Below are 14,695 nucleotides of genomic sequence, written 5' to 3'. Positions count from 1 at the left end.
CTTTTAAAGGCTTTTAAAAATGTATGTAATTTGTCACCGCTGCACTGTTTGTGCGCAATTTTAAAGCATGTCGTGTTTGGTATCCATGTACTCGGCCTAAGATCATCTTTTTTATTTCATCAAACATTTGGGCAATATAGTGTGTTTTAGTGCATTAAAATTAAAAAAAAGTGTTTTTTCCAAAAAAAGAAAAATCGCTGCGCAAATACTGTGTGAAAAAAAAAATGAAACACCCACCATTTTAATATGTAGGGCCTTTGCTTTAAAAAAATATATAATGTTTGGGGGTTCATAGTAATTTTCTTGCAAAAAAAAAAATTTTTTTCATGTAAGCAAAAAGTGTCAGAAAGGGCTTTGTCTTCAAGTGGTTAGAAGAGTGGGTGATGTGTGACATAAGCTTCTAAATGTTGTGCATAAAATGCCAGGACAGTTCAAAACCCCCCAAATGACCCCATTTTGGAAAGTAGACACCCCAAGCTATTTGCTGAGAGGCATGTCGAGTCCATGGAATATTTTATATTTTGACACAAGTTGCGGGAAATGGACAATTTTTTTTTTTTTTTGCACAAAGTTGTCACTAAATGATATATTGCTCAAACATGTCATGGGCATATGTGAAATTACACCCCAAAATGCATTCTGTTGCTTCTCCTGAGTACAGGGATACGACATGTGTGAGACTTTTTGGGAGCCTAGCCGCGTACGGGACCCCGAAATCCAAGCACTGCCTTCAGGCTTTCGAAGGGTGTAAATTTTTGATTTCACTCCTCACTGCCTATCACAGTTTCGGAGGCCATGGAATGCCCAGATGGTACAACCCCCCCCCCCCCCCCCAAATTACCCCATTTTGCAAAGTAGACATCCCAAGCAGTGCAGTGCTTGGTTTTCGGGGCCCCATACGCGGCTAGGCTCCCAAAAAGTCCCACACATGTGGTATCCCCGTACTCAGGAGAAGCAGCAAAATGTATTTTGGAGTGCAATTCCACATATAACCATGGCATGTGTGAGCAATATATCATTTAGTGACAACTTTTTGTAAATATATATATTTTTTTTCATTATTCAATCACTTGGGACAACAAAATTAAATATTCAAATATTCAATGGGCTCAACATATGGGGTCATTGGGGGGGGGGGGGGGGGGGGGGTTTGTACTGCCCTGCCATTTTAGCACCTCAAGAAATGAGATAGGCAGTCATAAACTAAAAGCTATGTAAATTCCAGAAAATGTACCCTAGTTTGTAGATGCTATAACTTTTGCGCAAACCAATAAATATACGCTTATTGACATTTTTTTTATTAAAGACATGTGGCAGAATACATTTTGGCCTAACTGTATGACTAAAATTGAGTTTATTGGATTTTTCTTATAACAAAAAGTAGAAAATATCTTTTTTTTTTTTTTTTCTTTTTTTTTTAATTTTCAGAATTTTTTCCGTTTATATCGCAAAAAATAAAAATCGCAGAGGCAATTAAATACCATCAAAAGAAAGCTCTATTTGTGTGAACAAAAGGAAGCAAATTTTGTTTGGGTACAGCATTGCATGACCGCGCAATTACCAGTTAAAGCAGCGCAGTGCCAAATTGTAAAAAGTCCTCTGGTCTTTAGGCAGCCAAATGGTCCGGGGCTTAAGTGGTTAATTTTAGCAAATGTGGCTCAATCCAGTGAATTTGCACATGTATTAGGTCAGCGAATGTGCTTTATAACTGCAGTGACAGATTCATCAGCACTTTATAAATAATGCCACTGTGTTGTACTGGTTCAAACGCTAAAACCTATCCTTTTGGGCAAAACGTCTGCTGCTGTATTACATAACCAGATGTATTGCACTGTGCAGGGCATTAGTTCAGGATCAAAAATTAATGACAATGAACTGCTCTGAGGAAAGCACAGGGATGGATTTCCATCTGCTTCTCTTAATGTGCACTGGAGCTTTGGTGCACATTAAGAGAATGTAATGCCAATAGTCCCATATGGCAATGGTTAAATTACATATATGCCAGTGTTTTTACATTATGAAATAAATCAAGCATAGTAAGCAATAAAACTGAACAGACATAATCTTTTATAAAATGTTATACACTTGTTACATACACAATTATATTAAAGATTTATGATCCTAATCATTCTACCATTTACGTACTTTAAATATGTTCAGTGTTCAATAAATGTAATTATGTTTTTTCAATAAATAAAAAATAGTATTTCCCCTGTATGGATCTGTTACTTATCATCCAAACAAATTTATTTACATTTGCGTCTTTTAAATGTACTGTATTAGCTCTTCAGTGGAGTTTTTCCAATAAAGTATCTTTTACTAATAATGTCCTTGGTGGCTTTTGTAGATAACATGTCAACACAGGCAGAATTAAAAATGCATTTTAAGTTAGGTAGGGCGATACCAACTTTTTATTGTTGTCTATTTCTCTGTAGCAGATTTTCCCTCGCTTTCTTCTTCCTTCTTTCAGCCTGATAAAATCTTGTTCCCAGCACAGAAAGTGATGGACAGTCTTTCTAACAGAGCCCAAGGTAGCAGTAAAACCTGACAGGTGTTCAACCCTTCTCTATTGTATCCCAAACTAAAAAAATGTTATGGCTATATATCCCAGTGATTCTCCAAATCTTGTCCACAGACCATTTGAAACAGCCTATGTCAGCCTGTCTACTAGCATGCCTTTGTTGCCTGAAGTAATCGTGAGAACATCTGCCATTATTTTTTCTGACGAGGTATATTCATACTTGTAAGCTGCGTGTATGAGATAAATAAATATATATTACTTTAATTTTAGTCCCCAAGGCAGCCGTTTAAAATGATCTTTCATTGTATATAATTGCGAAACATAATTAGCGCCAGCGCCTATCGCCATTGGTCTCACTTTTACTGGACACCAAATAGGTTGCAAATTTCCTTTCTGCTTATTGCACAATCTCTGCTAATTAATATTGGTTTATAATTTCACATGCAAAGAGAGGGATCTTGTGCACACAAAGAAAGGTACCAGAGGTCCAAAGTCCATTCTGACAGTCACAGTAGTAGCCAGCACACAGCAATCACTTTGATGATCTTGTAGTCACCTATGAGATCTGCCCAGGTAAGGGTACGCTAAACATTCTCTCTTTAGGACAATGATCTAATTTCTAAGAGACACCTGCAAACACCATCATGTGAGGCTTTTTTTTTTAGATAATATTGTGATCATATAAGTTAGAAAAGCTTGTCTGATCACGCTTGCTTGCCCCCTGCCAGAGCTGTCTATAACACCCCTCCCTCACCCTGCTCCATAGATTAAACTTAGTACTTAAAGACCCTGCAATACTGCCCTCACATTTGACCTTTTTTTGCTATCTGTGACAACCTTAAACTCTAACTAGGGGCAAAATAAAAATATGACTATATGACTGCCTCATATATGTAATTTTTATTTTGCCCATAGTTACAGTTTAAGGATTAATGGATGCAGACTTTGGCGAACATTGACTGAAATAAAGAATTGCTACGTGCAACATATTGTAGGACGAAAAAATACTTTTTGGATGTGGGAGATGTATGTGATTGACCCACCTCTGTCAATATGTACCAGCTGTTTCCACACTAAGCTTATTTAATTTGCTTTTTCTGAAGCTTAAGATTAGTGGGCGGTTCTGAAGAGATTAAAATTTTGTTATTTGGTGTATTTAATGGAAACTGAATCCTGCAAAATAATTAATGAAGCTTGTAGGTTTTCATCAGACAACATTGTACACCCTTAGAACAAGTTGGCACTGACACCAATTTATGTCTAATAAAAAAAAAAACAAATATATATACACCCCTTTCTTTTTAGAAAAAAGAGGAGGTATTAAACAGCGCTACAAGTGAATAAAATATTCACCAGTATGTTAAAACATATAGTGCATCAAAAAAATATATAGTTGTTAAGTGAATGAAATAAAATTGAACTGTTCCCTTCTAATAGCAGACCAACTGCCAGTGGTGGGTCTGATATATTTGCTCTGGAACAGCCGTATCAAATGTACTGATTATACACAATCCTGGTAGCTACTAAAGTGCTATTGCTCATAACAAAGAAAGTATACCTTAAAATACAATAAAGTATGCAAAAATACAATATTAAAATGTACACAAGTCCAAAACACTCAGCGTGACTATACAGTTATTACGGAGGGTGATGTAATAAGTTCTTTGTGAGAAAGCAAAGTTCCATGCATATAGTCTATAGCAGTGCAAGACTTCAAAGTTTAACGTAGTGCATAATCCTAGGGCTGCTACACCATCACCGGACCACCTCGTGAAAACACTTTAGGGTATCTGCTTACCAGAGGTAATTGTCAACAAAGCCCGTAGTAGTAGCTTCTGGTGGTAATCTACTCCTCCACCACTAGATGGATCTGCTTTCATCAGCATAGAGTTTCTCAATGCCACAGACATGCCATATAGGAAAACAAAGGGAGGCTTTCCATAGTGTTACGCCGTTTATTAATCACATATAAAACCCCCTCATACAAATTATGCTTACAAGATCCAAGTGTTAAAATTGCAGCCTGTCACAGAGTCAGTGTCTCTCACCGCTGGTCAGAAGTTATGAGTCCCGGGATAACGCTGCCTGTGGTTAGTTGGAAAGGGTTGCGTGGTCACGCACTGACGCGTTTCGTCATTACGTCTTCAGAGGGCGTACCAAAGTAGCTACCAGGATTGTGTATAATCAGTACATTTGATACGGCTGTTCCAGAGCAAATATATCAGACCCACCACTGGCAGTTGGTCTGCTATTAGAAGGGAACAGTTCAATTTTATTTCATTCACTTAACAACGATATATTTTTTTTCACGCTTTATATGTTTTAACATATTGGTGAATATTTTATTCACTTGTAGCGCTGTTTAATACCTCCTCTTTTTTCTAAAAAGAAAGGGGTGTATATATATTTGTTTGTTTATCTCATTTTATTTTTATAATAGCAGCTTGAAGTGCATAGACCAACACTATTACATCCATTTTTGAGCTCTGGGATCCGAGCCCCTTCACTGATATCCAATTTGTCTTTCAATAAAAAAAAAGTTGAAAATAAGAAAAACAAAAAATACACTACAAACATTTCAGAAATTCACAGAGCAGTCCACACTAACTATTTAGTAAAGTTTTAGTAATTGAAGTGTCACTTTTATTAAATAATAGTTTAAAAAACCTATAAACACTACATACTACACACAAACTATTAAAACATACTTAAAACCATTTTGTAAGTTCCTATAGTATATTAAAATAAACGTTCCTTTGAAGAACATAAGACCCAGGTCTGCGCCTAAAAACCTCATATATGATCTTGTTAGGAGTATCAGTGTAAATACGAAGAGTTAATAAATACATTTTCCTGTTCAGATACCCGTACAAAAGTAACAAACAGAATATCACAATATTAAAGCTCTTTTTGCATCCATATACAGTATACTGTATGAGTACAATGATACTAATCATGTGGTTGGCAAGACCCATAATCTTACTGGGGCATGTCTGAACCCACAAAAATAAGTATCAAATAAATATTTACTTGAACTAAAACAAAAAATGCACAGATTTTGCTATAGGTTTGGTAGGAGCAACATATGGGAAAAAAAACATGGAGTAGGCTCTTTTGATACCACCTCTTATCCCAAACTTCCAACATAGTATGTCCCCAAGACTGATTTGAAATGAGAGAGCCACTTGAATGAGTGCGACACATCTTCAACATTACAGAACAAGTCCAGCTGAACATGACTACTGCACTGTATTTTAGATGTATCAGCAACTGCTGACAAGTTTCTATTCACGTGGAGAGTTCAGTGCTGGTTCTAATATAGATCTGTAAAGTCAATGTTTTATCCTGTGAGTCCGAGTGAAGGGGGAATTGTGTTGCCCCCGAAAAGCGTTGGCTGTATTTATATGCCTTTTTTTACCAATCGTTAAAATTTACCTTGGATCCTTTCATCAGGTTTTGGTCTGACACTCCTTTCTGTGTATCTAAGGTTTTTATTGCTATTTGTGTCGCTCTTTCGGAGATTTACTCTCTCTCTAACTGTGCTCATCACCAATGTCATTGGCCAAGAAAATAAAGGTAAATCCAGAGTTTTGAGTTACTAGCAGAACAGGACGAGAGCGGACATTTTCCTATGGGGATACTTGCTCCTGTGAAAACTGTCTGAAATAGGATATCTCTCACATTGGAAAGACATCCTCTCACTTCCTGTTGAGTATACAGGATAGGTAGTGAAAGAAAATCTCCCTAATGAAATACTATTCAAACTGAAACAAGGTTTGGCTTTATATTTACTTTAACGAGTTGCGCATCTTAGGCATGCTACCTGGGTCAAAAAAAAGTACACAGCCCGCACATAGCATGCCTGTGCTGCTCCCCCCTGCCGCATTTACAAGCAATTCTTGGCTGTCTAAACTGTTTAAACACTTTTTTTCTTAAATAAAATGTATTCCTACTTAACCTAGTTACCCTAATTCCTAGTTTCCTAGTTCACCCCAATCATCCCTCATTCATCCTTTCCCCTTCTTTTTTACCCCCTTAGCATTTTTTTTCTTCTTTTTTAAAAAATCATTTTTAAAACTATTAATATTTACATTTCTTTTAAACTAACACCAATCAAATTGGGAAAAGTGTGTTTTTTAGGGTTTTTGTACAAAAAAAAATTAAGTAATGTAAGACAGTATCACCAAAATAAAGTCTTGCTTGTCCTGAACAAAAACAATATATGTATATATTACTTTGTTTACTTAGATAATGGCCAAAGTATATTCAAAAAACAGACCTACAGTATAGCAGAAATGTAAAAATAGCTTTGGTCCATAAGGGGTATATAGATGCTAGAGCTGAAGTGATTAAGGGAGACAACAAACACCCCTTACATGCTCCATACACACAACCTTGCAAGATTATTCTGTGTTGTCGGAGTGACAAAAAATGTCACCCTGGAATATCAGTAACTACTCATAGTGGCATATTGCAAAGGTGAGAATATCAAATGTGGGGCCTCATTCCCTACCTCTCACTTGCTGCACATTTTAAGGAGAAGAACCTCAATCCACGGGTAGATTTAAAGCTAAACTTCAGGGAAATGAAGTGCAAAGGTTAATTGCTAGTTTTTGCCTAGGGTACCATCAAAAAGTATTTTTACTTACTTCATCCCTCATTCATGCATGCCTTCGCTCTTTGTATGACCGATCTTCTTCGGTTGCACCCTGACATCATCACATAAAATGCAGGTCGGTGAGAGCCCTTTCACGGCCCGGAATGTCAGAGGGAAAAGGAGCGTGCCGTCTGTGGGGGGGGAGCAAGGGACAGGGTAAGTAAAACTGTTTTTTAACAGCACCCTAGACAAAATGAGCATTTATCCTTTGCAGTACAGTGGGAGCAGCCACTAGAAGGGTAGTTTTGACATTTCCTTAGGCAAGCCATATATGATTCATTCTCTTTCGTTCAACCAGCAGGTTGAATGAAAGAAAATGAGTCAATCCCCCTATTCACACACTCGATGTGAGTGAGGGAATCCCTCCCACAGAGCTATCGTATTCTGACAGTGAGGAGACTTTACACTCATCAGCACCACTGGCAGCACTGATTAAGCAAATATTTTACAACAGGCTGGGCATACAGAAGTTGATCTCTCGATCCACATCTGCACAGCAGCCTGCCCATATAAATGGATTGAAATTCAGCCAGTCCCTGTTGAACCATTTTCGATCCAAATTTTGATCCATCTATGGCATACTTTAGAGTTCAGCTTTAACTTAACAAATAGTTGTATGGAAACATAAGTTACACTTACTTTCACATGTACAGTACATAAAGTCTATAGTCTCCCTTCGATGGCTGCTCAATGCAAACAGTTGTCTCACTATACCTGAGTTTACAGACGAGTACCATAAATTGTTTCAAGAAGAGGTTGTGGTTTGACCTAAGGCATTTTGTGGGAGCTTATGGGAAACATTTTGTAAACCTTGTTCCTGGAAGAAGATCTGGATCTGCTCATACATTATGCAAAATCTTATTAGAGTCAAAATGCATGGATTAGGTAGTTAAACAGCAGATTTTTCACAAGAATCCACTAATCTTAAGAGTAGTTTAAATTTAATTCTGGAAAACATTATTTTTATTTTTTTTTTTCACATTTTTAAATGTATTCTAGTTGTATGTAAACAACACAAATTGCAGTTAAGCGTATAGTATAGTGTGATTCTTAATTTCTGTCTGTAACAGGTGAAGTGTCAAGTGATGATTTTGTGTGTTCTGCCAAATAAAAAGAGAAAATTATTCTGACTGCAATTCACATTTATGTCATAATATTGACTATATCCCTCATTATACTAAAAATTGTCAACAAGATTGGCAAGGCTTGCAGTGTTGGCTCTGCTCTGGGACATATTGATCTTGACTTTTGGACTTGTAAATGTCTTGATATATTTATATTTAGGCATCTCATCTGATATTGCTGAAGATCTTGATTGAGTAGAGCTGACCACGTTGGTCACTATGAACTAATATTCAGCATGAGGAAGTACAGCATTATTTAGATTGTTTGGAAATTGTCCAATATTGAATGATATATTACTGGACGTTAATCAACCATTGTCACATATCTATGTTTATCAGGTGTGTGTCCTATCTTGATGTTGTGCAATAGCCATTTAAAGTCTTTGAGAGTATGTGATGAGAGACTAAGTGCAGTTAGGTCTTTATACTTCTCATGGGAGAATATAACGTATGATTTTGTTTACATTACAGAGTGTTGTACTTTGGTAGCCATATTTACCATTGATATGATTGGTAAAGGCTGACGGCTGTACATTATTGATAGTGTTTTCATATTTTTGATAAAGTTAAGAACATTTTATTTATTTGCTTAACATTTTTGCAGCTTGTTTGATGTCTTGTCTAATTTCTACTACTGGTGCACCAAAATGAAAATTCCAGTATTGAAACTGAAAATTCAGGATCTAAATGGACGAAACTGAAATTGACTTTTTAAAAAAAAATTATATATATTTTTATAAATAATTGTATTATATTCAACGTTTGAATTAATATAATGCATTTAAATAAATATGTATTTATTGTCAGCTATTATCGGTACCTATAGAAGCAGTGTTAAAAATTCTGCTTGGTGCATATTTGGTCAGTTTAAAAAAACTGCACCAAAAACGCACCTTCCCATTAAAATACATTGAAAACGCAGCAAGAACGCCTCAAAAATTCACCCATGTTGCATTTTTGATGCATTTTTTAAGTCACGTGACCTATGAAAAACATACCATACGCATGGCAAAATCACAGGCATTTTCTGCTGCTATTATTGGCACCTTTTTATTCTTTTCACACAATGCTGAAAACCCTTTTTTCAATGGCCAAAATTTTGGTGCATCATTAATTTCTACTGTTTTCGTTGGATTTTTATCAGGCTGCTTTTTTACTGAACTCAGAATATACACTATTATCCAGTTATGGTTTAATCCAGCTTTATGCTTTGTAGATTGACCCACCCTGTATCTTCAGAACAACTTCTGTCTTTCCTGGAATGTTGCCATATAGGTTCTTAATTTAGTGCAAAGCATTTTTTTCTTTTTCTTCAAAAAAAATCTGTTTCAGGAACAAGTTGAAAGTTTAGTGACATTTAGTTCTGATGACTTGGAAAGCCATGAACAAGTCTGACATTCTCAAATTCACAAACCCTATCTTGACCCCACCCTTCTCAAATTTAACCCACATGGCTAACTACTTTCCTTCAGCTCCACTCTGGAGATTTTCACTGTGTGCCCCTGTTCAGCACTGCACAGCCTTTGTTCAAAAAAGTCTCTAGAATACCCTCCATGCCTTTCACATTCATTTAGCCTGTGAAGAAAGGCAGTAAAGTAAGAATGCTTTTAAAATATATATTTAAATTGTTTATTTTTAGAAATTTATAAAATGCAAGGTAAGCGAACAGAAGAAAAATCTAAATCAAATCAATGTTTGGTGTGACTACCCCCTGGCTTTAAACCAGTATAATTTCTTACACTTTTACACTTGCACAAAGTCAGAGATTGTGTACAATCACAAGTGTAATGGCCCGTACACACGATCCGAATATCGTACAAAAACGGTCATCTGAGGGAGGATCGTACGATATTCGGATCGTGTGTACACTACTTTCGATAGCCGATCATGACCGTTCATCCGATATCATTCGATCAGACATACCCGAAAATTTTCCTCGTACGATTCCAGATCATACGATTTTCATTTAGTCAGTATAGTTGTCGTCCGAAAATACAATACAAATACATTACAACACATGACATCACTTCCGATTTTTTTTGTCTGTCGTACGAGAATTTTCATGACTTTACTTAGCTATTCAATTTCTACTTGCGACTATTAAGTGAGAACGGTCACACGATCAGTCGTACGATATTCGGATCGTGTGTACGGGCCATAAGGGTATGATTAACCAATTATACCAACCAGGTGCTAATGATCATGTATTTCATATGTAGGTTGAAACAGTCATTAACTGAAACAGAAACAGCTGTGTAGGTGGCTTAAAACTGGGCGAAGAGCAGCCAAACTCTGCTACTAATGTGAGGTTGTGGAACACCTTTTTATGTCACAGGTCATATACCATGGCAAGATTGTTCACAGCAACAAGACACAAGGTAGTTATACTGCATCAGCAAGGTCTTTCCCAGGCAAAGATTTTAAAGCAGGCTGGGGTTTCAAGATGTGCTGTTCAAGCTTTTTTCAAGAAGCACAAAGAAAGGGGCAATGTTGAGGACTGTAGACGCAGTGGTCTGCCAAGGAAACTTAATGCAGCAGTTGAAAGACACATCATGCTTACTTCCCTTTTGACTTCGGAAGATTTCCAGTGGTGCCATCAGCACAGGACTGGCGGGGAACCAGTGGGACCCAGGTATATCTATTTACTGTCTGGAGAAGTCTGGTCATAAGTGGTCTTCATGGAAAAATTGAGGCCAAAAAAACATACCTCTGACATGGAATCAAAGCTAAGCAACTCCACTGTGCACGAACACATAGGAACTGGGTTGCAGAAAAATGGCAGCGGGTGTTTGGAACCGATGAGTCACAGTTTGAAATATTTAGCTGTAGCAGGAGGCAGTTTGTTTGTAAAGGCTTGGAGAGCGGTACAATAATACAATAGCACTTGCACACAGTTTTTGAAGGAACTCGGCAGGTAGGTTGTTACAAACATATTGGAGAACTAACCACACATCTTCCGTGGATGTATGCTGCCTCAGATCCTTCTGTCTGTCTTAATGCTGTGCCGTACTTCTGTCTGTATTCATGTAATTCCTGACAGACTTGATGATGTTGAGATCAGGACTCTGTGGGGGCCAAACCATCACTTCCAAGACTCCTTGTTCTTGCTCTGAAGATAGTTATTAGTTATTATGAAATTGGCTGTATGTTTGGGGTTGTGGTCCTGCTGCAGAATAAATTTGGCGCCAAACAAGTATCTGCCTGTATTTTAAGCCTCCTACACAGATGTTTCAGTTAATGACTTTGTTCCAACCTACATATGAAATAAATGTTATATATGTATAAATGTAATGATAATTAGCACCTGCTTGGTATAATTGGTTAGTCATACACCTGACTCTAATTCTACAAAATCCCTGACTTTGTGTAAGTGTACAAAGTGTGCAAGTGTAAGAATTGATGCTGGTTTGAAGCCAAAGGGTAGTCACACCAAATATTGATTTGATTTAGAGTTTTCTTCAGTTCACTCAGTTTGAATTTTGTAAACTGATAAAAAGAAACAAATATATATATATATATTTTAAAGCAATATTACATTACAGCATTTCTTCACACCTGCGTAAATTTTTTGCACAGTTCTGTGTGTCTGTATAGTTATACAGTGTATATAAATATATACACTTTAGTATCTCACAAAAGTGAGTACACCCCTCACATTTTTGTAAATATTTTATTATATCTTTTCATGTGACAACAGTGAAGAAATTGCACTTTGCTACAATGTAAAGTGGTGAGTGTACAGCTTGTATAACAGTGTAAATTTGCTGTCCCCTCAAAATAACTCAACATACAGCCATTAATGTCTAAAACGCTGGCAACAAAGGTGAGTACACCCCTAAGTGAAAATGTCCAAATTGGGCCCAAAGTGTCAATATTTTAGGTGGCCACCATTATTTTCCAGCACTGCCTTAACACTCTTGGGCATGGAGTTCACCAGAGCTTCACTTGTTGCCACTGGAGTCCTCCTCCATGATGACATTACGGAGCTGGTGGATGTTGGAGACCTTGCGCTCCTCCACCTTCCATTTGAGGATACGCCACAGATGCTCAATAGGATTTAGGTCTGGAGACCTGCTTGGCCAGTCCACCACCTTTACCCTCAGCTTCTTTAGCAAGGCAGTGGTCGTCTTGGAGTTATCACGTTGGAATACTGCCTAGCGGCCCAGTCTCCGAAGGGAGGGGATCATGCCTTGCTTCAGTATGTCACAGTACATGTTAGCATTCATGGTTCCCTCAATGAACTGTAGCTCCCCAGTGCCAGAAGCACTCATGCAGCCCCAGACAATGACACTCCCACCACTATGCTTGACTGTAGGCAAGACACACTTGTCTTTGTACTCCTCACCTAATTGCCACCACATACACTTGACACCATCTGAACCAAATAAGTTGATCTTGGTCTCATCAGACCACAGGACATGGTTCCAGTAATATAAAGTGAATATCAATCTACACAAACTCGTGAAATAAAGTGGTGTAAACAATTTTGAATAATTAATAATTGCTGCTATCACTAACAAGTGTTTTCACTTCGCTTAAAAGGTGCAAATAATCAATAGACAGTGCTGCGCTATAAAAAACATCAATAATAAAGGTGTAAAAATGGTAATCAATAAGCATATATTGCTGAAAGTTCATATATAATATCTGTGACTGATTTAAGTGAATTCAAAAAATCAATACATCAATGGTGCAAAAATCCAAACTGATTGTGCTTTCCTCCACCAGTATCACAGCCTGCTCACCTCACATCTGAGTCAAATCAGCAGTGTTCCCCTCTGGAGATAATAGAGAGGGCTGGCGGTAAGGTATAAACTCACAAAGATGGCACTATAAGCGTGCAAGCTGAAAACACATTTCAGATACAATGGGTCTCAAGATGGCTGCGATGTAATGTCAATACGCAGGCTGCATCCCCTAGACATGTATCGTCAAAGCGCTGACTTCTTCAGTGACATTACATCGCGGCCATCTTGAGACCTATTGTCTGGATATGATGCTGAGCACCTGCACTTCTTTGGCCGACCATGGCGGGGCCTGTTCTGAGTGGAACCTGTCCTGTTAAACCACTCTATGGTCTTGGCCACCGTGCTGCAGCTCTGTTTCAGTGTCTTGACAATCTTCTTATAGCCTAGGCCATCTTTATGTAGAGCAACAATTCTTTTTTTCAGATCCTCAGAGAGTTCTTTGTCATAAGGTGATATGTTGAGCTTCCAGTGACCAGTATGTGAGAGTAAGAGCGATAACACCAAATTTAACACACCTGCTCCCCATTTACACCTGAGACCTTGTAACACTAACGAGTTACTTGACACGGTGAGGGAAAATGGGTAATTGGGCCCAATTTGGACATTTCCACTTAGGGGTGTACTCACCTTTGTTGCCAGCGGTTTAGACATTAATGGCTGTGTTTTGAGTTATTTTGAGGGGCCGGCAAATTTACACTGTTATACAAGCTGTACACTCACTACTTTACATTGTAGCAAAGTGTCATTTCTTCAGTGCTGTCACATGAAAAGATATAATAAAATATTTACAAAAATGTGAGGGGTGTACTCACTTTTGTGAGATTCTGTGTATATATAATCAGTATTAAGTTGTTAGAATCCAGCAGATCAGCCTTAGAAGTTTGTGTATGATTGATAATTTAGGAAGCAGAGAGGGGTAATGATCCTGCAAGGTGGTAAGTTAATGCAGTGGATAAGTGAGAACTCAATGTAAATTGAGGGGAGTTTCTGATTTTAGCATAGATTTGGTTTGCTAGAATTCTTTAGGAGTTTAATGATTTACATGTTGCCTGGAATTGCCAGGGAAAGAGAGGTTTCTGGCCTGCGTTTGGAAGTCCCAGCTTATGCATTATTGGGGCTACTGTCATTTGGAATTTAGACAATGTGCCATTTACACTGCAAGCTCTTTTAAGCATGGTGCTCCATATACTTTTGTGTCATGTATTTAGTGGTATATTACACATTACAATGGAGGCATAATAATCTGTTTTTTTCTTCTTTCAGGGTGTTGGTCTTTCTGTTCATGGACATTTTAGAGTGGCATCTGAAAAGACTCTGTTTGCAATGCCAGAAACTGCAATAGGTAGGAATACACACTGTCACGTTTACACTTTTTCCACATTTCATAAAAAAGACTGCCAACTATGTGGCAGCTTGCTTAGTTTCAGTAGAATGAGTTGCTTTTTAGATATAATTAAAATGATGATAGAAACAAATCTAAATGTTTTGTTTTGCAATGAAAATAGTACTAAAGGCATTTTTTTTAATATTTGGAATAGTGTAAGGGAGGGTTATATATTTTTTGACATCTGTGTCCCATTGGAGAAATTTCTTTTTACTTCCTGTCCTATAGCCACAACAAAAAGTGAGAGGAAATTCCTCTAGA

At 37.5% G+C, this 14,695-nt stretch overlaps 1 protein-coding gene across 8 annotated transcripts in view; it reads left to right on the top strand.

Moving 5' to 3' along the window:
- HIBCH (3-hydroxyisobutyryl-CoA hydrolase) overlaps positions 1-14,695 on the top strand; it is a 241,527-nt gene that overhangs the window by 85,151 nt on the left and 141,681 nt on the right. For all 8 annotated transcript variants that reach the window (XM_073633201.1, XM_073633200.1, XM_073633197.1 and 5 more), the window contains one exon: positions 14,314-14,392. In XM_073633201.1, the coding sequence (XP_073489302.1) occupies positions 14,314-14,392 (79 nt within the window). The remainder of the gene's footprint in view (positions 1-14,313; positions 14,393-14,695) is intronic.

Source organism: Aquarana catesbeiana, linkage group LG06, assembly GCF_042186555.1.
Source record: "Aquarana catesbeiana isolate 2022-GZ linkage group LG06, ASM4218655v1, whole genome shotgun sequence".
Classification (NCBI taxonomy): Eukaryota; Metazoa; Chordata; class Amphibia; order Anura; family Ranidae; genus Aquarana; species Aquarana catesbeiana.
This window is presented reverse-complemented; position numbering and strand designations above follow the sequence as displayed.